General features: G+C 43.8%; 1 protein-coding gene across 1 annotated transcript in view; it reads left to right on the forward strand.

The window, feature by feature from the left end:
• Positions 1 to 6,262: 6,262 nt before the first annotated feature.
• The window catches only part of LOC139410301 (retinoschisin-like), a 48,407-nt gene continuing 29,449 nt past the window's right edge, over positions 6,263 to 25,220 (forward strand). The window contains exons 1-3 of the mRNA XM_071155790.1: positions 6,263 to 6,376; positions 11,392 to 11,417; positions 19,922 to 20,150. Of these exons, the coding sequence (XP_071011891.1) occupies positions 6,322 to 6,376; positions 11,392 to 11,417; positions 19,922 to 20,150 (310 nt within the window). The 5' untranslated portion in view covers positions 6,263 to 6,321. The remainder of the gene's footprint in view (positions 6,377 to 11,391; positions 11,418 to 19,921; positions 20,151 to 25,220) is intronic.

The following is a 25,220-nucleotide window of genomic DNA, read 5'->3' on the forward strand; positions in this document are numbered from 1 at the left end:
GGGACGTCGCGACGGAAGAGTCAGTTGTAGCCCCCTCGGATGGTTACATCGGCAGACCAGTCGTGTTGGATCGGCAGGGCTCCGTGTTTTTACACGGCAGGGCTCTGTGTAAAAACAGTCCGATATACAACTAGCAGGCTAGCGGATGGGCCTTCAGGGGACGTCACGACGGAGGAGCCTGTTGAAACCCCTCGGGAGGATTACGTCGGTAGACCAGTCATGATGGATTGGCGGGACTCCGTGTCGGCAGTAAAAGGGGTCCAGGCCAATTGGCAAAATAGGTATTGTAGCCCAAGGTGTGGCTGATGGACCTCTTCAGCTAGCCGGGAGATGGGCCTAGCACTAGGCTAGTTCCAGGCTCACTGGTGCTTGCTTCGGGACAGAGACATTAGCCAGGGGGTAGCCACTCGGATAGAAGCTAGCTAGCTAGCTGCGATGATCCAGGTGAAAAGGTTCAGAGCTTGCAGTAGGAATCCGGAGATGTGGAGAAAAAGCAGTCCGGTATGCTCTGGGTTGAATCGCGCTGTGCAGACTGGCAGGAGTTGACCACGCTAAGGTTAGCTGACCGCTAACAGTGGCTAACTGACTACTAGCTAGTAGCTAGTTAGCTGGCTAGCTTCTGTTGGGGGTTCCTGTTCTAAAGTATAGACATTAGCAGATCCTTACCACATTGGGGGAAGCAAGTTGCAGGAGAGTATGTTGAAACTGAGGTTAAAAAGATAAAAAATATACACTAAATATATACAAAGGAAAAAAATATATATACATGGGACACAACAAGACAAAGACATCTGAACTGCTACGCCATCTTGGAAAACATAAGCTACCACAGCAAGTGAAATCATTGCAACATTTAACAAAGAGCGGCAGTCAGTTTCAGAATGGGTGGCAAGAAATACTAAGCTGGACCTAAATATTTCAAAAACTAAAAGCATTGTATTAGGGATTAACCATAAACCTCAACTAAATCTTGTAATGAATAAGTTGGAAATTGAGCAAGTTGACGTGACTAAACAGCTTGGAGTAACCCTGGATTGTAATCTATCATGGTCAAAACTTATTGATACAATAGAAGCTAATAGAAGCTCTGCTCAGACACCTATGCATACCCCACAAGACATGCCACAAGGTCTCTTCACAGTCTCGAAGTCCAGAACAGACTCTGGAAAATGCACGGTACTACACAGAGACATGACTACATAGACCTATATTCCACATCAAGTAACTCATGCAAACAGTAAAATCTGATTTTAAAAAAACTATTCCTTATCTACCTTATCTGCTTATCTAACAGTTCCAACTTTAACAATACGTTATACAGTAAGATGTGCAGTAGGCCTGATCATGTTTCATCTGTGCTGTCACTTAGAGTTGCACTATCAAAAACTGAGCCTGTGTGCGTGTTCTGTAAAACATCTTTGTGATGTGATCAATCAGTTTATTCCAGTTCAGAATTAAAATGCTTTGTTGTATTTTAACAGCAACAGTTCCAACCTAGACAGATATGTAAGAGTGTTTTTAATGGGTAAAAATAAACATGACTAGCTATATGGGTATTTCATTTAATTGTTATTTGTTTTTGTCTATATTGCATTGGTTTTAGGCATAAGGGTAATGAAATGTACCAATATATACGCAGTGTTGAATATTTTCATAAACTTCGGTTCCAGGAAAACACAGAATTTCTAATTATGGTCCCAGGCTGAAAATGTTTAAGAACCCCTGGTTATAGGGCATATTGTTCCCACTGTGACTTAAATCCTCAACACAGGGGCCCCACAAGGGTGCATGCTCAGCCCCCTCTTGTTCTCCCTGTTCACCCATGACTGCGTGGCCATGCACGCCTCCAACTCGATCATCAAGTTAGCAGACGACACAACAGTAGTAGGACTGATTATCAACAATGACGAGACAGCCTAGGAGGTGACGGCTCTGGGAGTGTGGTGCCAGGAAAATAACCTCTCACTCACTGTCGACAAAACAAAAGAGATGATCGTGGACTTCAGGAAACAGCAGTGGGACGGACTGGGCCACAGTGGGGCCCAGATCGACTGGGCCACAGTGGAGCAGATGGAAAGCTTCAAGTTCCTCGGTGTACATGTCACTGACGATCTGAAATGGTCCACACAGACAGTGTGGTGAAGAAGGCGCAACAGCTTGGTACCTAAAACCCTCAAACTTTTACAGATGCACAATTGAGAGCATCCTGTCGGGCTGTATCACCGCCTGGGTATCCCCGTCTGCCCAACGCATCACCAGGGGCAAACTACCTGCCCTCCAGGTCACCTACAGCACCCGATGTCACAGGAAGGCCAAAAAGATCATCAAGGACAATAACCACCCGAGCCACTGCCTGTTCACCCCTCTATCATCCAAAAGGCGAGGTTAGTACAGATGCATTAAAGCTGGGACCGAGAGACTGAAAAACAGCTTCTATCTCAAGGCCATCAGACTTTTAAATAGCCATCACTAGGCGGCTTCCACTCGGTTACGTAACCCTGCACCTTAGAGGCTGCTGCCTCATATACTGTACATAGACTTGAAATCACTGGCCACTTTAATAATGGAACACTAGTTATTCTAATAATGTTTACATATTTTTGCTTTATTCATCTCACATGTATATACTGTATTCTATTCTACTGTATTTTATTCTATGCCACTCCAACATTGCTAATCCTAATATTTATATATTCCTTATGTTTATTTTTATTGTTGTGAATTGTTACATGTTACTGCACTACTGGAGCTAGGAACACAAGCATTTCACCACACCCACAATAACAATCAATTCAAATGTATTTATATAGCCTTTCGTACATCAGCTGATATCTCAAAGTGCGACCAATAAGATTTGACTTGCCGGATGTGGAGGTCCTGGGTTGGCGTGGTTACACGTGGTCTGCGGTTGTGAGGCTGGTTGCACGTACTGACAAATTCTAAACTCAGAAAAAAAAGAAACATCCCTTTTTCAGGGCCCTGTGTTTCAAAGATAATTTGTAAAAATCCAAATAACTTCACAGATCTTCATTGTAAAGGGTTTAAACACTGTTTCCCATGCTTGTTCAATGAACCATAACAAATAATGAACATGCACCTGTGGAACGGTCGCTAAGGCACTAACAGCTTACAGACGGTAGGCAATTGAGGTCACAGTTATGAAAACTTAGTACAATTTGTATCGATTTGGAGGTGGAGGGTCCATCATGGTCTGGGGCGGTGTGTCACGGCATCATCGGTCTGAGCTTGTTGTCATTGCAGGCAATCTCATGCTGACCCTCCAGCATGACAATGCCACCAGCCATACTGCTCGGTCTGTGCGTGATTTCCTGCAAGACAGTGTTCTGCCATGGCCAGCGAAGAGCCCGGATCTCAATCCCATTGAGCACGTCTGGGACCTGTTGGATCGGAGGGTGAGGGCTAGGGCCATTCCCCCCCAGAAATGTCCTATAACTTGCAGTTGCTTTGGTGGAAGAGTGGGATAACATCTCACAGCAAGAACTGGCAAATCTAGTGCAGTCCATGAGGAGGAGATGCACTGCAGTACTTAATGCAGCTGGTGGCCACACCTGATACTGACTGTTACTTTTGATTTTGACCCCCCCCCCATGTTCAGGGACACATTATTCCATTTCTGTTAGTTACATGTCTGTGGAACTTGTTCAGTTTATGTCTCAGTTGTTGAATCATATGTTCATACAAATATTTACACATTAAGTTTGCTGAAAATAAACGCAGTTGACAGTGAGAGGACGTTTCTTTTTTTGCTGGGTTTATAAAATGATGTTGGAGGCGGCTTATGGTAGATATGAACATTCAGTTCTCTGGCGTGTACTCTGGTAGACATTCCTGCAGTCAGCATGCTAATATGATGCTCCCTCAACTTCAGACTTCTGTGGCATTGTGTTGTGTGACAAACTGCGCATTTTAGAGTGGCCTTTTGTCCCCAGCACAAGGTGCACCTTTGCAATGATCATGCTGTTTAATCAACCACTTAAAGAAATGCCCAAAATTTCAGGCCATAATCACACTACTGGAGCCTACTAGAAAAGCTTAGGCTAACCCACTTTTGCAGCTAAAAATGCACTGAAGCACAAATAAAAATAAATACGATCATATTTAAAAATGGCTATATAAATCTTAAAACAGGTTGTCGTGTTCAAGCTCAGGCTCCCCCAGCATGCTGCCAAGGCCAGGATCTTCAGGGCAGAATGAACGCCCAGCCTGGTGATGTGTCTGTGTCTGTTCATCCCGGAGTCATGCTGCCTCTGATCCCATCTGGAGTGTCTCTCCCCTCTCTCTCCCCCTCTCTCTCTCCCCTCTCTCTCCCCCGAGGCACAGCGGGATGGGGCCAATCTGCTCAGGATCAAACAGACGTGAGTGTGTTCCAAATGGCGCCCTGGTCAAAATCAGTACACTATATAGGGAATAGGGTGCCATTTGAGACAAACATGGGCCCTGTTGGAATTCCTTCCATGTATCGTTCCTCCATGCAAGTAATTAGTGATTAGACATTGGACAGGTGATCTCAAGGGCTCCACCACACAGCTTTCACCTGCCCACTCATTCCTAATCAGTGATCTGATCAGGACTACTTCAAGGAAGGAACGTCAATAGGTCGAAACAGCATCCAACTATGATGAATCAGTGAATGATCATCAATGTTTCTGAAGCCTGTAGATGTAGGTTGAATAAGCCTGGACTCTACTGCTGTCCACATTACTTCTTTACCTTCTTAACCATTGGAATGCCAGGATTTGTCACTGTATTTCTAAAAAGACTTAAACATGTACACATTGTTCTTTGGGACACTTCCTACACCATATTCCATATATACTTACCTACTCCCTCACCACTCAACAAATAAAATAGTGTGCACCAGGTTTCCTCATTAGGCAATTACTGTTTGCATGCATCCCTGTGGTAGTACCTGCCCAATACCAACTGGACCCCTAGTCCCTTCAGCTCTATCCCTTAGCTCCTTCCCTTAGCTCCTTCCCTTAGCTCCTTCCCTTAGCTCATTCCCTTAGTTCCTTCCCTAAGCTCCTTCCCTTAGGCACTTTCTCACTTACACACTCTGGAATATCAACAGACGTAGTGAGGAATATTAGCTTGGCATACATCCAAGTCCTGACTTTGAATATGAAAGTGATTAATTCCAGAAGAAAGTTTGATATTCACTGTCAACACAGGCCTGTTACAAGTGATGACTAAAAAGCTCTGCAGATTTTGCTGTAAGGAGGCAGAGTCATTAGATCATTTATTTTGGTACTGTCCATATGTAGCTCGTTTTTGGTCACAGGTCCAGGAATGGCTGAAGAATTGCAACATTTGCCTAGAACTAACACTGCAGCAATGCTGGGTGATTTCAAAAAGTAATAGTCAATCGATCAATAATGTAATAATTACTTAATAATTACTAAAAAAAAAAAAAAAAATTACAATCTGTAGAAACTATGAGAATAGAAAGGTTCTTGTGAAGCATCACAGCACAGTTGAAAAATGTATGGCAAATAGAAATCCAAAATGGATGGTGTTTTTTATTTTACCTTCATTTAATTAGGCAAATTCTTATTTTCAATGACAGCCTAGGAACAGTCTGTTCAGGGGCAGAACAACAGACCTTGTCAGCTCAGGGATTTGAACTTGCAACCTTCCGGTTACTAGTCCAATGATCTAACCACTAGGGTACCCTGCCGCTCCATAAAAAATCTGCCGTTTTCAGCTAAAATAGTCATCTACAACATGAACAATGTCTACACTGTATTTCTGATCAATTTGATGTTGTTTTAATGGACAAAAAAAAAAGCTTATCTTTCAAAAACAAGGACATATCTAAGTGACCCCAAACTTTTGAACTGTAGTGTATATAGATATATATACTTACCCCCAAAATATATGGGGGATTGGAAATGTTGCAGACAATTACATGAATTTTAAATTACAAATAATTTGAAATAATAAAAAAAATAGTGACTAAAAAGAGACATACGGTGAATTTCATTTGAAGGTTAGAAGATGGTTAGAGACAAAATGTTTGACAATCCAGCAGAGGGAATGTGTGTCATTCTAGTAGAAAAGTTTAACATAATGAGTAGTTCTCTGTTGCCACTATGGCTCAGGGCTGAGGGATGGCCAGGATAACTGAGGGAGGGAGGGGTTTGGTCATGGGGCAGATTGTGGGTATTAGATGAGGCCATCAGAGTCCAGTGGATTACTGTAAGCCTATCCAGCAGCCTACAGCAGCCTATCCACTAGCCTCTGTGTCCTGCTCAGTCACATCATATCACTCTACTCACACCAGTCCAGTCCGGGAGGAAGATGGGGGTCAATATTCGCTGTGTTGCTCTGCTGGTTCTGCTGCTGTTAGCTCAAGGTAAGATTAATCTCCCTAACCCAGGTACCCTGTCAGCACTGTCGCTAACCTAACTCACCCTAACCCCCCTAACCCTAACTTACCCTAACTCACCCTAACCCTAACTCACCCTAACCCCCCTAACCCTAACTCACCCTTACCCGAACTCACCCTAACCCTAACTCACCCTAACCCTAACTCACCCTAACCCATATGTCCAGTTACCCAAATCAGCATGATTTCCCTGTGTTTTATATATATTTCCATACTGACGTTGGAATGATACTTAGACATTTAGAAAATTATTATAATGCCATTTTAGTGTAAGAGCTGTTTGAAAATGCAGCCTGCAATTTCAGTCTGTTTTGGTGGGATGGAGTTTTAGCTTGCCTGGTGACATCACCTGGCGGTAAATTAGAAAGAGTTTCCCAAACCGCTCTGCCGATAACAGCTAGGTTTCAGTTTCTCTCCTCATTCAGACCCCTCCCAGAAAGTCCTAGCAAAAGTCTTGCTTGAGAAATTGCTGTTTGCTCAGAAGTAATTGTTGTTTATTTTTTACCATTTTAATTGAAAAAAATCACAGTAAGGTACATAATTGTTAGCCCGAAATTATTTGATATTGAGATCAAAACTGCTGCATTGGACCTTAACAATGACCCATGCCCAGTTTACTGAACCAGTGGTTTACTAACCATGACCCACTTTACTGAACCATTGGTTTACTAACCATGACCAGTTCACTGAATCAGCAGTTTACTAACCATGACCCAGTTTACTGAACCAGTGGTTTACTAACCATGACCCAGTTTACTGAATCAGCAGTTTACTAACAATGACCCAGTTTACTGAACCAGCAGTTTACTAACCATGACCCATGCCCAGTTTACTGAACCAGTGGTTTACTAACCATGACCCACTTTACTGAACCATTGGTTTACTAACCATGACCCAGTTTACTGAATCAGCAGTTTACTAACCATGACCCATGCCCAGTTTACTGAATCAGCAGTTTACTAACCATGACCCAGTTTACTGAACCAGTGGTTTACTAACCATGACCCAGTTTACTGAATCAGCAGTTTACTAACCATGACCCAGTTTACTGAACCAGCAGTTTACTAACCATGACCCATGCCCAGTTTACTAAATCAGCAGTTTACTAACCATGACCCAGTTTACTGAATCAGCAGTTTACTAACCACGACCCAGTTTACTGAACCAGCAGTTTACTAACCATGACCCAGTTTACTGAATCAGCAGTTTACTAACCATGACCCAGTTTACTGAACCAGCAGTTTACTAACCATGACCCAGTTTACTGAACCAGCAGTTTACTAACCATGACCCATGCCCAGTTTACTGAATCAGCAGTTTACTAACCATGACCATTGCCCAGTTTACTGAATCAGGAGTTTACTAACCATGACCCAGTTTACTGAACCAGTGGTTTACTAACCATGACCCATGCCCAGTTTACTGAATCAGCAGTTTACTAACCATGACCCAGTTTACTGAACCAGTGGTTTACTAACCATGTCTGGAATAGACATCGCTAAACTCTGTTGGTATCTGCTTGTCTTCCTGCTGTCTGGTTGTTAGACTGGGTTAGACTGGGTGATGTCTCAGACTGGGTTAGACTGGGTGATGTCTCAGACTGGGTTAGACCGGGTAATGTCGGACTGGGTTAGACTGGGTAATGTCAGACTGTGTTAAACTGTGTTAGACTGGGTAATGTCAGAGTGGGTTAGACTGGGTAATGTCAGACTGGGTTAAACTGGGTAATGTCAGACTGGGTTAGACTGGGTAATGTCAGACTGGGTTAGACTGGGTAATGTCAGACTGGGTTAGACTGGGTAATGTCATACTGGGTTAGACTGGGTAATGTCAGACTGGGTTAGACTGGGTAATGTCAGACTGGGTTAGACTGGTTAATGTCCGACTAGGTTAGACTGGGTAATGTCAGACTGGGTTAGACTGGGTAATGTCAGACTGGGTTAGACTGGGTAATGTCAGAGTGGGTTAGACTGGGTAATGTCAGACTGGGTTAGACTGGGTAATGTCAGAGTGGGTTAGACTGGGTAATGTCAGACTTGGTTAAACTGGTTTAGAGTGGTGAATGACAGACTGGATTAATCTGGGTAATGTCAGACTGGGTTAAATTGGTTTAGACTGGGTAATGTCAGACTGCATTAGACTGGGTTAAACTGGTTTAGACTGGGTAATGTCAGAGTGGGTTAGACTGGGTAATGTCAGACTGGGTTAGACTGAGTAATGTCAGACTGGGTTAAACTGGTTTAGAGTGGGGAATGACAGACTGGATTAATCTGGGTAATGTCAGACTGGGTTAAATTGGTTTAGACTGGGTAATGTCAGACTGGGTTAGACTGGGTAATGTCAGAGTGGGTTAGACTGGGTAATGTCAGACTGGGTTAGACTGGGTAATGTCAGAGTGGGTTAGACTGGGTAATGTCAGACTTGGTTAAACTGGTTTAGAGTGGTGAATGACAGACTGGATTAATCTGGGTAATGTCAGACTGGGTTAAATTGGTTTAGACTGGGTAATGTCAGACTGCATTAGACTGGGTTAAACTGGTTTAGACTGGGTAATGTCAGAGTGGGTTAGACTGGGTAATGTCAGACTGGGTTAGACTGAGTAATGTCAGACTGGGTTAAACTGGTTTAGAGTGGGGAATGACAGACTGGATTAATCTGGGTAATGTCAGACTGGGTTAAATTGGTTTAGACTGGGTAATGTCAGACTGCATTAGACTGGGTTAAACTGGTTTAGACTGGGTAATGTCAGAGTGGGTTAGACTGGGTAATGTCAGAGTCGGTTAGACTGGGTAATGTCAGACTGCATTAGACTGGGTAATGTCAGACTGGGTTAAATTGGTTTAGACTGGGTAATGTCAGACTGCATTAGACTGGGTTAAACTGGTTTAGACTGGGTAATGTCAGAGTGGGTTAGACTGGGTAATGTCAGACTGGGTTAGACTGAGTAATGTCAGACTGGGTTAAACTGGTTTAGAGTGGGGAATGACAGACTGGATTAATCTGGGTAATGTCAGACTGGGTTAAATTGGTTTAGACTGGGTAATGTCAGACTGCATTAGACTGGGTTAAACTGGTTTAGACTGGGTAATGTCAGAGTGGGTTAGACTGGGTAATGTCAGACTGGGTTAGACTGGGTAATGTCAGACTGGGTTAAATTAGTTTAGAGTGGGGAATGACAGACTGGATTAAACTGGGTTAGACTGGGTAATGTCAGACTGCATTAGACTGGGTAATGTCAGACTGGGTTAAACTGGGTTATACTGGGTAATGTCAGAATGGGTTAGACTGGGTAATGCCAGACTGGATTAAACTGGGTCAGACTGGGTTAAATTGGGTCAGACTGGGTTATGGAAGAACTGGACAGTAGTTTAGCAGTTAAATGTCTTAAAGGGATTCATACTAGATCAAATCTCTGAAATGCAGCTCTGAGTACCTAATGAGTCAAGAGTCTGTAGTAGTTGACTGGACCCTTAAACTCAGTTAATGGTGAGGTCATCGGTGGAATAATGTTAAATAGGCTCAGTCAGTCAAGAATGCCTGTAATTTACCTGACATTTTTTGCATTGTGTAAAATAACTCATTTTAAAAATAGAGTTTCAGTTTTGCTGCTGGATTGTGGGGATTCTGGTTTACATAGCCTATATTAGGGATATCAGACAGGATGTTGGGGGATATTAGACCATATGTTGTGGGGTATCAGAACATATGATGGGGGTATAAGACCGTAGCTAAGGGAGATGGGATTGGGCTGGTTTGAACTCTAGTTACTCTAATACATAGATATGTGATTGGGCTGGTTGAACTAATTTACTCTAGTAGAATGATATGTGATTGGGCTGTTTAGAACTCAAGTTATTCTAGTACAGTGAGATTGGATTGGGCTTTTTAGAATATAGTTATTCTAATAAATTGAGATGGGATTGGGCTGGTTAGATAATAGTTACTTTAGTAAAGTGAGATGGGATTGGGCTGTTAGAACTCTAGTTACTCTGGTACATTGACATGGGATTGGACTGGTTGTAATGGGTTGGTTTTGAGATGTATTGGGCTGGTTAAATCTCTAGTTACACTAGCACAGTGAGATGGGCTTGTGCTGGTTAGAACTCAAGATACTTTAATACATTGAGATTGGACCTTTTAAAACTCTAGTACATTGAGATGTGATTGGGCTGGTTTTTGAGATGCGATTGGGCTGGATAAAACTCTAGTTGTAATAGAACATTAAGATGGGATTGGGCTGGTTTTGAGATGCGATTGGGCTGGATAAAACTCTAGTTGCTATAGAACATTAAGATGCATTCGACTGGGTATATCAGACCATATGTTGGAGATATCTGACCATATGTTGGAGATATCAGACCATATATTGGAGATATCAGACCATATGCTGGAGATATCAGACTATATGTTGGAGATATCCGACCATATGTTGGAGATATCAGACCATATGTCGGGGATATCAGACCATATGTTGGGGATATCAGACGAAATGTTGGAGATATCAGACCATATGTTGGAGATATCAGACCATATGTTGGGGATATCAGAACATATGTTGGGGATATCAGACCATATGTTGGAGATATCAGACCATATGTTGGAGATATCCGACCATATGTTGGAGATATCAGACCATATGTCGGGGATATCAGACCATATGTTGGAGATATCAGACCATATGTTGGAAATATCAGACCGACATATATCAGACCATATGTTGGAGATATCAGACCATATGTTGGGGATATCAGACCATATGTTGGAGATATCAGACCATATGTCGGGGATATCAGACCATATGTTGGAGATATCAGACCATATGTTGGGGATATCAGACCATATGTTGGAGATATCAGACCAGGGATATAAGACAAAGTAGTTTATTTTGTCTCTATATTTCTGTATTTTTCTCACTGTATTTTCCTCCTTATGTCTGTCTTTTTTCTCTTTCTTTCTCTGCTGCCTGTCTGTCGGTGCTGCAGTCCTAAGCGGTGTTCACTCTCAGGAGGTAGGTACTCTAATACATTGAAATGGGATTAGGCTAGTTAGAACTCTAGTTACACTAGTACATTGAGATGGGATTGGGCTGGTTATTGAGATTGGATTGGGCTGTATAAAACTCTAGTGGCTCTAGTACATTGAGATAGGATTGGGCTGGTTAGATCTCTAGTTACTTTCGTAAAGTGAGATGGATATGGATGTGCTTTTTACTCTAATTACTCTACTGCATTGAGATTGGATTGGGCTGGTTAGAACTCTAATACATTAAAATGAGATTGGGCTTGTTAGAACTCTCGTTACTGTCGTACATGGAGATGGGATTGGGCTGGTTAGAACTCTAGTTACTCTAGTACATGGAGATGGGATTGGGCTGATTAGATCTCTCGTTACTGTCGTACATGGAGATGGGATTGGGCTGGTTAGAAATCTAGTTACTTTGGTACAGTGAGATGGGATTGGGCTGCTTAGAACTCTAGGTACTCTAGGTACATTGAGATGGGATTGGGCTGGTTAGAACTCTAGTAACACTAGTTTATTGAGATGGGTTTGGGGTGGTTAGAATCTAGTTACTCTAATATGGTGAGATGCGATTGGGCTGCTTAGAACTCTAGGTACTCAATTACATTGAGAAGGGATTGGGCTGGTTAGAACTCTAGGTACTCAATTACAGTGAGATGGGATTGGGCTTGTTAAAATATAGTTTCTCTAATACAGTGAGATGGAATTAGGCTGGTTAGAACTCTAGTACCACTAGTATATTGACATGGGTTTGGGGTGGTTAGAATCTAGTTACTCTAATACATTGAGAAGGGATTGGGTTTGTTAGAACTCGAGTTACTTTAGAACATTGAGATGGGTACAGGCTGGTTAGAACTCTAGTTACTTTAGTACACTGAGATGGGATTGGGCTGGTTAGAACTCTAGTTACTCTAGTACATTGAGATGGAATTGGACTTGTTAGAACTCTAGTTACTTTCATACATTGAGATGGGATTGGGCTGGTTTTAATCTAGTTACTCTAGTACATTTAGATGGGATTGGGCTGTTAGAACTCTAGTTACTATAGTATATTGAGATAGGATTGTGATGGTTAGAATTGTAGTTACTTTAGTACAGTGAGATGGGCTTGCGCTGGTCAGAACTCGAGTTACACAAGCACATTGAGATGAGATTTGGATTGGCTGGAGATGGGATTGGGCTGGTTAACGCTAGTTACTCTACTACATTGAGATGGGATTGGCTGTTTATAATCTAGTGACTCTAGTACATTGAGATAGGATTGGGCTGGTTACATTTTTGGATTCCAAGATGGCATAGCAGTTCAGACGTCTTTTGTCTTGTCATGTCCCGTATATATACATATTTACAACTTTTTTCACATACATTTTTATATATATTTTTTAAATTTTCCATAAACTCATCTTTAAAACACTCTCCTGCAACCCGCCTCACCAATTTATATTTATAAAAAAAGTATTATTTACCTCAAATCTGTAATCCTCCAAGAAGCTACCCAGAAACTAGCCAGAAGCTAGCCAGGAGCTAGCCAGAAGCTAGCCAGAAGCTAATCCAGAAGCTAATCAGAAGCTAATCAGAAGCTAATCAGCTTCTTTACTGGCTAGTCGTTAGTATTCAGCTAACCACGGTTTGTGGTCATCAGCTATCCTTTAGCTCGAACATTTTTGTACGGCGCAGCTCGGAACAGAACATACCGGACCAATTTTTCTCTCCGTGTCCCTGGATTTCAACCGCTAACTCTGGACATTCATACCTGGATCTCACAGCTAGCTAGCTGCTATCCGTGTGACTATCGGCTTTCGTCGATTCCGGAGCAAACATCAATTATTCCGGAGCTAGCCAGCTGAAGAGTTCCATCAATCACTCCTGGGCTACAATCACCTATCCGGACCCGTTTTGCTGCCTACGCGGAGCCCCACTGGGCCTTCACAACTGGACTGCCGACGTTATCTACCCGAAGGAGTTGTCCGGCTGGCTCCTCCGTCGCGACGTTACCTGAACACCCATCTGCTGCCCGCTAACCGTAAGCTGTCTTATCGACTGCTATCTGAATAGACAATCGGACAATTTTTTTTATTTTTTTTATTATTATTATTATTATTATTTTCTTGGGCCTCTATAACTATATCTATTGTTTTTTTTGTTGTTGTGTGATTTGGATTAATACCCTCTACCACACGGAACCCCACTAATCTACTGACGGAATGCAAGAGGTGGCTAATAACAGACCTCCATCCTATGCTAGCTTGCTACCGATGGCCTGGCTAGCTGTCTAAATCGCAGTGACCCCCAACCAACCTCTCTACTCACTGGACCCTTTTGATCACTCGACTAAGCATGCCTCTCCTTAATGTCAATATGCCTTGTCCATTGCTGTTCTGGTTAGTGTTTATTGGCTTATTTCACTGTAGAGCCTCTAGTCCTGCTCACTATACCTTATCCAACCTATTAGTTCCACCACCCACACATGCAATGACATCTCCTGGTTTCAATGATGTTTCTAGAGACAATATCTCTCTCTTCATCACTCAATACCTAGGTTTACCTCCACTGTATTCACATCCAACCACACCTTTGTCTGTACATTATACCTTGATGCTATTTTATCGCCCCCAGAAACCTCCTTTTATTCTCTGTTCCAGACGTTCTAGACGACCAATTCTTATTGCTTTTAGCCGTACCCTTATTCTTCTCCTCCTCTATTCCTCTGGCGATGTAGAGGTGATTCCAGGCCCTGCAGTGCCTAGCTCCACTCCTATTCCCCAGGCGCTCTCTTTTGACGACTTCTGTAACCGTAATAGCCTTGTTTTTTTAAATGTATTTTATTTCACCTTTATTTAACCAGGTAGGCTAGTTGAGAACAAGTTCTCATTTGCAACTGCGACCTGGCCAAGATAAAGCATAGCAGTGTGAACAGACAACAACAGAGTTACACATGGAGTAAACAATAAACAAGTCAATAACACAGTAGAAAAAAGGAGAGTCTATATACATTGTGTGCAAAAGGCATGAGGAGGTAGGCGAATAATTACAATTTTGCAGATTAACACTGGAGTGATAAATGATCAGATGGTCATGTACAGGTAGAGATATTGGTGTGCAAAAGAGCAGAAAAGTAAATAAATAAAAACAGTATGGGGATGAGGTAGGTAAAAATGGGTGGGCTATTTACCGATAGACTATGTACAGCTGCAGCGATCGGTTAGCTGCTCAGATAGCAGTCTCCAACTTCAGCGATTTTGGCAATTCGTTCCAGTCACAGGCAGCAGAGAACTGGAACGAAAGGCAGCCAAATGAGGTGTTGACTTTAGGGATGATCAGTGAGATACACCTGCTGGAGCGGGTGTTGCCATCGTGACCAGTGAACTGAGATAAGGCGGAGCTTTACCGAGCATGGACTTGTAGATGACCTGGAGCCAGTGGGTCTGGCGACGAATATGTAGCGAGGGCCAGCCGACTAGAGCCAGCCGACTAGAGCATACAGGTCGCAGTGGTGGGTGGTATAAGGTGCTTTAGTGACAAAACAGATGGCACTGTGATAAACTGCATCCAGTTTGCTGAGTAGAGTGTTGGAAGCAATTTTGTAGATGACATCGCCGAAGTCGAGGATCGGTAGGATAGTCAGTTTTACTAGGGTAAGTTTGGCGGCGTGAGTGAAGTAGGCTTTGTTGCGGAATAGAAAGCCGACTCTAGATTTGATTTTCGATTGGAGATGTTTGATATGAGTCTGGAAGGAGAGTTTACAGTCTAGCCAGACACCTAGATACTTATAGATGTCCACATATTCAAGGTCGGAACCATCCAGGGTGGTGATGCTAGTCAGGCGATTCATGCATGTTAACATTAGAAGCCTCCTCCCTAAGTTTGTTCTATTCACTGCTTTAGCACACTCTGCCAACCCGGATGTTCTAGCTGTGTCTGAATCCTGGCTTAGGAAGACCACCAAAAATTCAGAAATTTTAATCCCAAACTACAATATTTTCAGACAAGATAGAACTGCCAAAGGGGGCGGTGTTGCAATCTACTGCAATGATAGCCTGCAGAGTTTTGTCTTACTATCCAGGTCTATACCCAAACAATTTGAACTTCTACTTTTAAAAATCCACCTCTCTAAAAACAAGTCTCTCACCGTTGCCGCCTGCTATAGACCACCCTCTGCACCGAGCTGTCCTCTGGACACCATATGTGAACTGATTTCCCCCCATCTATCTTCAGAGTTCGTGCTGCTAGGCGACCTAAACTGGAACATGCTTAACACCCCAGCCATCCTACAATCTAAACTTGATGCCCTCAATCTCACACAAATTATCAATGAACCTACCAGGTACCTCCCCAAAGCCTTAAACACGGGCACACTCATAGATATCATCCTAACCAACTTGCCCTCTAAATACACCTCTGCTGTCTTCAACCAAGATCTCAGCGATCACTGCCTCATTGCCTGCATCCGTAATGGGTCAGCGGTCAAACGACCTCCACTCATCACTGTCAAACGCTCCCTGAAACACTTCAGCGAGCAGGCCTTCCTAATCGACCTGGCCGGGGTATCCTGGAAGGATATTGATCTCATCCCGTCAGTAGAGGATGCCTGGATATTTTTTTAAATGCCTTCCTAACCATCTTAAATAAACATTCAAGAAATGTAGAACCAGGAACAGATATAGCCGTTGGTTCTCCCCAGACCTGACTGCCCTTAACCAACACAAAAACATCCTATGGCGTTCTGCATTAGCATCGAACAGCCCCCGTGATATGCAGCTTTTCAGGGAAGCTAGAAACCATTATACACAGGCAGTTAGAAAAGCCAAGGCTAGCTTTTTCAAGCAGAAATTTGCTTCCTGCAACACTAACTCAAAAAAGTTCTGGGACACTGTAAAGTCCATGGAGAATAAGAACACCTCCTCCCAGCTGCCCACTGCACTGAAGATAGGAAACACTGTCACCACTGATAAATCCACCATAATTGAGAATTTCAATAAGCATTTTTCTACGGCTGGCCATGCTTTCCACCTGGCTACTCCTACCCCGGTCAACAGCACTGCACCCCCCACAGCAACTCGCCCAAGCCTTCCCCATTTCTCCTTCTCCCAAATCCGTTCAGCTGATGTTCTGAAAGTGCTGCAAAATCTGGACCCCTACAAATCAGCCGGGCTAGACAATCTGGACCCTTTCTTTCTAAAATTATCTGCCGGAATTGTTGCCACCCCTATTACTAGCCTGTTCAACCTCTCTTTCGTGTCATCTGAGATTCCCAAAGATTGGAAAGCAGCTGCGGTCATCCCCCTCTTCAAAGGGGGGGACACTCTTGACCCAAACTGCTACAGACCTATATCTATCCTACCATGCCTTTCTAAGGTCTTCGAAAGCCAAGTCAACAAACAGATTACCGACCATTTTGAATCTCACCATACCTTCTCTGCTATGCAATCTGGTTTCAGAGCTGGTCATGGGTGCACCTCAGCCACGCTCAAGGTCCTAAATTATATCTTAACCGCCATCGATAAGAAACATTACTGTGCAGCCGTATTCATTGATCTGGTCAAGGCTTTCGACTCTGTCAATCACCACATCCTCATCGGCAGACTCGACAGCCTTGGTTTCTCAAATGATTGCCTCGCCTGGTTCACCAACTACTTCTCTGATAGAGTTCAGTGTGTCAAATTGGAGGGTCTAATGTCTGGACCTCTGGCAGTCTCTATGGGGGTGCCACAGGGTTCAATTCTTAGACCGACTCTCTTCTCTGTATACATCAATGAGGTCGCTCTTGCTAAATCAAATCAAAATCAAATCTGTTTGTCACATACACATGGTTAGCAGATGTTAATGCGAGTGTAGCGAAATGCTTGTGCTTCTAGTTCCGACAATGCAGTAATGACCAACAAGTAATCTAACTAACAATTCCAAAACTACTGTCTTGTACACAGTGAGTCTCTGATCCACCTCTACGCAGACGCCACCATTCTGTATACTTCTGGCCCTTCTTTGGACACTGTGTTAACAACCCTCCAGGCAAGCTTCAATGCCATACAACTCTGCTTCCGTGGCCTCCAATTGCTCTTAAATACAAGTAAAACTAAATGCATGCTCTTCAACCGATCGCTACCTGCACCTGCCCGCCTGTCCAACATCACTACTCTGGCTCTGACTTAGAATACGTGGACAACTACAAATACTTAGGTGTCTGGTTAGACTGTAAACTCTCCTTCCAGACCCATATCAAACATCTCCAATCCAAAGTTAAATCTAGAATTGGCTTCCTATTTCGCAACAAAGCGTCTTTCACTCATGCTGCCAAACATACCCTTGTAAAACTGACCATCCTACCAATCCTCGACTTTGGCGATGTCATTTACAAAATAGCCTCCAATACCCTACTCAACAAATTGGATGCAGTCTATCACAGTGCAATCCGTTTTGTCACCAAAGCCCCATATACTACCCACCATTGCGACCTGTACGCTCTCGTTGGCTGGCCCTCGCTTCATACTCGTCGCCAAACCCACTGGCTCCATGTCATCTACAAGACCCTGCTAGGTAAAGTCCCCCCTTATCTCAGCTCGCTGGTCACCATAGCATCTCCCACCTGTAGCACACGCTCCAGCAGGTATATCTCTCCAGTCACCCCCAAAACCAATTCTTTCTTTGGCCGCCTCTCCTTTCAGTTCTCTGCTGCCAATGACTGGAACGAACTACAAAAATCTCTGAAACTGGAAACACTTATCTCCCTCACTAGCTTTAAGCACCAACTGTCAGAGCAGCTCAAACAACTACCTCTTTCCCTACTGTATTTAATTTATTTATTTATTTTGCTCCTTTGCACGCCATTATTTTTATTTCTACTTTGCACATTCTTCCATTGCAAATCTACCATTCCAGTGGTTTACTTGCTATATTGTATTTACTTTGCCACCATTACCTTTTTTTGGCATTTACCTCCCTTATCTCACCTCATTTGCTCACATCGTATATAGACTTGTTTATACTGTATTATTGACTGTATGTTTGTTTTACTCCATGTGTAACTCTGTGTCGTTGTATGCGTCGAACTGCTTTGCTTTATCTTGGCCAGGTCGCAATTGTAAATGAGAACTTGTTCTCAACTTGCCTACCTGGTTAAATAAAGGTGAAATAAAACACATTTTAAAAATTTCTAGTTACTTTAGTAAAGTGAGATGGATATGGGGGTGCTTTTTACTGTAGTTACTCTACTGCATTGTGATTGGATTGGGCTGGTTAGAACTCGAGTACATTAAGATGAGATTGGGCTGGTTGGAACTATTGTTACTATAGTACAGTTAGATGGGATTGGGCTGGTTAAAACTCTAGGTACTCTAGTACATGGAGATATGATTGGGCTGGTTAGAACTCTAGTTACCCTACTACATTGAGATTGGATTGGGCTGGTTACTAATCTAGTTACTTTAGTACAGTGCAATGGAATTTGGCTGGGTAGAGCTCAAGTTACTTAAATTGCTATAGGATTTGGCAGGTTAGAATCTAGTTACTCTAATACATTGAGATGGGATTGGGCTGGTTAGAATCTAGTTACTCTAGTATATTTAGATGGGATTGGGCTGTTAGGACTCTAGTACATTGAGATAGGATTGGGATTGTTAGAACTGTAGTTACTTTAGTACAGTGAGATTGGGCTGGTCAGAACTCTAGATACACTAACACATTGAGATGGGATTGGGCTGGTTAGAATCTAGTTACTCTAGTATATTCAGATGGGATTGGGCTGTTAGGACTCTAGTACATTGAGATAGGATTGGGATTGTTAGAACTGTAGTTACTTTAGTACAGTGAGATTGGGCTGGTCAGAACTCTAGTTACTCTAGCATATTGAGATGGGATTGGCTTGTTATTGAGATGGGATTGGGCTGGTTTACACTAGTTACTCTAGTGCTTTGAGATGGGATTGAGATATTTAGAATTAATTTAGTCTAGGACAGTGAATGGGATTGGGCTGGTTAGAACTCTAGGTACTCTAGTACATGGAGATGGGATTGGGCTGGTTACAATCTAGTTTTTATAGTACAGTGAGATAGGACTGGGCTGGTCAGAACTCTTGTTACTCGAGTACATTGAGATGGGATTGGGCTGGATATAATCTAGGTACACTAATACATTGAGATGGGATTGGGTTTGTTAGAATTCTAGTTACTCTAACATATTAAAATGGGATTTGGATGATTAGAACTCTCGGTACTCTACTACATTGAGTTGATTTGGGCTGGTTAGAACTCTAGTTGCTCTAGAACATTGAGATGGGATTGGGCTGGTTATTGAGCTGAGAGTGTGCTGGTTAAAACTTGTTATTCTAGTACATTGCGATTGGATTGGGCTGGTTAGAACTCTAGTTACTCTAGTACATTGCGATTGGATTGGGCTGGTTAAACTCTAGTTTCTCTGGTACAGTGTGTTTTGATTTGGTTGGTTTGAACGATAGTAGGCTAAAATAGGATTGTAACCATTTCTGGACCTGTATTCCAGGAGGAAGAGGAGGTCCAGGAGGAGCAGGAGGAGGAGGTGCAACCAGAAGAGGAGGTGCAGGAGGAGGAGCAGCAGCAGGAGGAAGAGGTCCTAGAGACATGGACAGGGACAGGGAAAGCCTGCACATGTGACTGTGAAGGGGGGGAGTCTGCGACAGGTACCCCCACTATGACATCACCTGTCCTGGCCACATCGCCTCCTCAGAGCCGCCCACTAGACTGCATGCCAGGTGAGGATAGGATTCCGCCCAGGTCACCTGACCTTGCGGTGGTGAACGACTCTATCTGTGGTCACCTACTGTACCTGTAGTCACCTACTGTACTTGTGGTCACCTAGCTATGGTCAACTACTGTACCTGTGGTCACCTAACTGTAGTCTCCTACTGTACCTGTGGTCACCTTACTGTATTCTCCTACTGTACCTGTGGTCACCAAGCTATAGTCACCTAGCTATAGTCACATAGCTATAGTCACCTACTGTACCTGTGGTCACCTAGCTATGGTCACCTACTGTACCTGTGGTCACCTAGCTATGGTCACCTACTGTACCTGTGGTCACCTAACTGTAGTCTCCTACTGTACCTGTGGTCACCAAGCTATAGTCACCTAGCTATAGTCACATAGCTATAGTCACCTACTGTACCTGTGGTCACCTAGCTATGGTCACCTACTGTACCTGTGGTCACCTAGCTATGGTCACCTACTGTACTTGTGGTCACCTAGCTATTGTAAATCAAATCAAATTTTATTTGTCACATACACATGGTTAGCAGATGTTAATGCGAGTGTAGCGAAATGCTTGTGCTTCTGGTTCCGACAATGCAGTACTATCCAACGAGTAATCTAACCTAACAATTTCACAACAATTACTTTATACACACAAGTGTAAAGGAATGAATAAGAATATGTACATTAAAAAAATATATATGAATGAGTGATGGTATAGAACGGCATAGGCAAGATACAGTGGATGGTATAGAGTACAGTATATGCATATGAGATGAGTGATGTAGGATATGTAAACATATAAAAGTGTCATTGTTTAAAGTGGCTAGTGATACATTACATAAAGATGGCAAGATGCAGTAGATGGTATAGAGTCCAGTATATACATATGAGATGAGTAATGTAGGGTATGTAAACATTATATGAAGTGGCATTGTTTAAAGTGGCTAGTGATTCATTTATTACATACATTTTTTCATTATTAAAGTGGCTGTAGTTGAGTCAGTATGTTGGCAGCAGCAACTCAATGTTAGTGATGGCTGTTCAACAGTCTGATGGCCTTGAGAAGCTGTTTTTCAGTCTCTCTGTCCCTGCTTTGATGTACCTGTACTGACCTCGCCTTCTGGATGATAGCGGGGTGAACAGGCAGTGGCTCGGGTGGTTGTTTTCCTTGATGATCTTTTTGGCCTTCCTGTGACATCGGGTGGTGTAGGTGTCCTGGAGGGCAGGTAGTTTGCACCCGGTGATGCGTTGTGCAGACCTCACTACCGACTGGAGAATCTTACTGTTATGGGCGGAGCAGTTGCCATACCAGGCGGTGATACAGCCCGACAGGATGCTCTCGATTGTGCATCTGTAAAAGTTTGTGAGTGTTTTTGGTGACAAGCCGAATTTCTTCAGCCTCCTGAGGCTGAAGGGGCGCTGCTGCTGCTACTGTCCAATCAATGTGGATAGGGGGCTGCTCCCTCTGCTGTTTCCTGAAGTCCACGATCATCTCCTTTGTTTTGTTGACGTTGAGTGTGAGGTTATTTTCCTGACACCACACTCCAAGGGCCCTCACCTCCTCCCTGTAGGCTGTCTCGTCGTTGTTGGTAATCAAGCCTACCACTGTAGTGTCGTCTGCAAACTTGATGATTGAGTTGGAGGCGTGCATGGCCACGCAGTCGTGGGTGAACAGGGAGTACAGGAGAGGGCTGAGAACGCACCCTTGCCCCAGTGTTGAGGATCAGCAGGGTGGAGATGTTGTTACCTACCCTCACCACCTGGGTGCGGCCCGTCAGGAACTCCAGGACCCAGTTGCACAGGGCGGGGTCCAGACCCAGGGTCTCGAGCTTGATGAGGAGTTTGGAGGGTACTATGGTGTTAAATGCTGAGTTGTAGTCGATGAACAGAATTCTCACATAGGTATTCCTCTTGTCCAGATGGGTTAGGGCAGTGTGATTGCGATTGCGTCGTCTGTGGACCTATTGGGGCGGTAAGCAAATTGGAGTGGGTCTAGGGTGTCCGGTAGGGTGGAGGTGATATGGTCCTTGACTAGTCTCTCAAAGCACTTCCTGATGACAGAAGTGAGGGCTATGGGGCGGTAGTCATTTAGCTCAGTTACCTTAGCTTTCTTGGGAACATGAACATTGGTGGCCCTCTTGAAGCATGTGGGGACAGCAGACTGGGATAAGGATTGATTGAATATGTCCGTAAACACACCAGCCAGCTGGTCTGCGCATGCTCTGAGGACGCGGCTGGGGATGCTGTCTGGACCTGCAGGCTTGCGAGGGTTGGCACGTTTAAACGTTTTGCTCATGTCGGCTGCAGTGAAGGAGAGTCTGCAGGTTTTGGTAGCGGGCTGTGTCAGTGGCACTGTATTGTCCTCAAAGCGAGCAAAGAAGTTGTTTCTGAGCCGTTGAATTGCGACTCTACTTTGTCTCTATACTGACGCTTAGCTTGTTTGATTGCCTTTTGGAGGGAATAGCTACACTGTTTGTATTCGGTCATGTTTCCGGTCACCTTGCCATGATTAAAAGCAGTGTTTCACACTTTCAGTTTTGCGCGAATGCTGCCATCAATCCACAGTTTCTGGTTTGGGAATGTTTTAATAGATGCTGTGGGTATGACATCGCCGATGCACTTGCAAATAAACCCGCTCACCGACTCAGTGTATTCGTCAATGTTGTTGTTCGCCGCAATGCGGAACATATCCCAGTCCAATCGAAGCAATCTTGAAGTGTGGAATCCGGTTGGTTGGACCAGCGTTGAACAGACCTGAGTGCGGGAGCTTTCTGTTTTAGTTTCTGTCTATAGGCTGGAAGCAACAAAATGGAGTTGTGGTCAGCTTTTCAGAAAGGAGGGCTGGGGAGGGCCTTATATGCGTTGCGGAAGTTCGAATAGCAATGATCTAGGGTTTTGCCGGCCCTGGTTGCGCAATCGATATGCTGATAGAATTTAGGAAGCCTTGTTTTCAGATTAGCCTTGTTAAAATCCCCAGCTACAATAAATACAGCCTCAGGATATGTGGTTTCCAGTTTACAGGTGAACAGAAGGACTTGAGTTCCTTTATGTTGTTATGATCACACCACGTCTCGTTAATCATAAGGCATACACCCCCGCCCTTCTTCTTACCAGAAAGATGCTTGTTTCTGTCGGCGCGATGCGTGAAGAAACCAGCTGGCTGTACCGACTCCGATAGCATGTCTCGAGTGAGCCATGTTTCCGTAAAACAAAGAACGTTACAGTCTCTGATGTCTCTCTGGAAGGGTAGCCTTCCAGAGAGATGTGCCTGATCCTCTGTTTTGCCCGTGCGCGATGTGCCCGTCTACGGAGCCTGACCAGAAGACCGCTCCGTCCACCCCTTCTACGGCGTCGTTGTTTTGGGTCGCCGGCTGGGATCTGATCCACTGTCCTTTGTGGGGGGCAAAACAGAGGATCCGCTTCGGGAAAGTCGTATTCCTGGTCGTAATGTTGGTGAGTTGATGTTGCTCTTATATCCAATAGTTACTCCCGACTGTATGTAATAAAACCTAAGATTACCTGGGGTAACAATGTAAGAAATAAAACTACATAATTTCATAGAAACGCGAAGAGAGGCGGCCATCTCTGTCGGCGCCGGAAGTAAACACCTACTGTACCTGTGGTCACCTAGCTATAGTGTAGCTAGAGTCTCCTACTGTACCTGTGGTCACCTACTGTACCTGTGGTCAACTAGCTATAGTCTCCTACTGTGCCTGTGGTCACTTACTGTACCTGTGGTCACCTAGCTATAGTCTAGCTATAGTCACCTACTGTACCTGTGGTCAACTAGCTAGAGTCTCCTACTATACCTGTAGTCACCTAGCTACAGTCTCCTATTGTATCTGTGGTCACCTAGATATTGGCTATTGACTATAGCTAGGTACAGTACCTGTGGTCACCTAGCTATGGTCACCGACTGTATCTGTGGTCACCTAGCTATAGTCACCTAGCTATAGTCACCTAGCTATAGTCTCCTACTGTATCTGTAGTCACCTAGCTATAGTCACCTAGCGATGGTCACCTGCTGTGTCTGTGGTCACCTAGCTATAGTCACCTAGCTATGGTCACCTGCTGTACCTGTGGTCACTTAGCTATAGTCACCTACTGTACCTGTGGTCACTTAGCTGGGTTAAGTTAGTAATATTGGGTTAGGGTTGGTACTATTGGGTTAGGTTTAGTACTGTTGTGTCGGCGTTAGTACTGTTGGGTTGGGGTTAGTACTGTTGGGTTGGGGTTAGTACTGTTGGGTTAGGGTTGGTACTGTTGGGTTGGGGTTGGTACTGTTGGGTTGGGGTTAGTACTGTTGGGTTGGGGTTAGTACTGTTGGGTTGGAGTTAGTACTGTTGGGTTAGGGTTAGTACTGTTGGGTTAGTGTTAGTACTGTTGGGTTAGGGTTAGTACTGTTGGGTTAGTACTGTTGGGTTAGGGTTAGTATTGTTGGGTTGGGTTAGTACTGTTGGGTTGGGTTAGTACTGTTGGGATTGGGGTTAGTACTGTTGGGTTATGGTTAGTACTGTTGGTTTAGGTTTAGTACTGTTGGGTTGGGGGTAGTACTGTTGTGTTAGGATTAGGGTTAGTACTGTTGGGTTAGGGTTAGTACTGTTGGGTTAGGTTTAGTACTGTTGGGTTGGGGTTAGTACTGTTGGGTTGGGGTTAGTACTGTTGGGTTAGGATTAGGGTTAGTACTGTTGGGTTAGCTTTAGGGTTAGTACTGTTGGGTTAGCTTTAGGGTTAGTGCTGTTGGGTTAGGACTAGGGTTAGTACTGTTGGGTTGGGGTTAGTACTGTTGGGTTAGGGTTAGTACTGTTGGGTTAGCTTTAGGGTTAGTACTGTTGGGTTAGGGTTAGTACTGTTGGGTTAGCTTTAGGGTTAGTACTGTTGGGTTAGCTTTAGGTTTAGTACTGTTGGGTTAGCTTTAGGGTTAGTACTGTTGGGTTAGGGTTTGGGTTAGTACTGTTGGGTTAGGGTTAGTACTGTTGGGTTAGTACTGTTGGGTTGGGGTTACTACTGTTGGGTTAGTCCTGTTAGATTGGGGTTAGTACTGTTGGGTTAGGGTTAGTACTGTTGGGTTG

This window comes from Oncorhynchus clarkii, chromosome 5, assembly GCF_045791955.1.
Source record: "Oncorhynchus clarkii lewisi isolate Uvic-CL-2024 chromosome 5, UVic_Ocla_1.0, whole genome shotgun sequence".
Taxonomy (NCBI): Eukaryota; Metazoa; Chordata; class Actinopteri; order Salmoniformes; family Salmonidae; genus Oncorhynchus; species Oncorhynchus clarkii.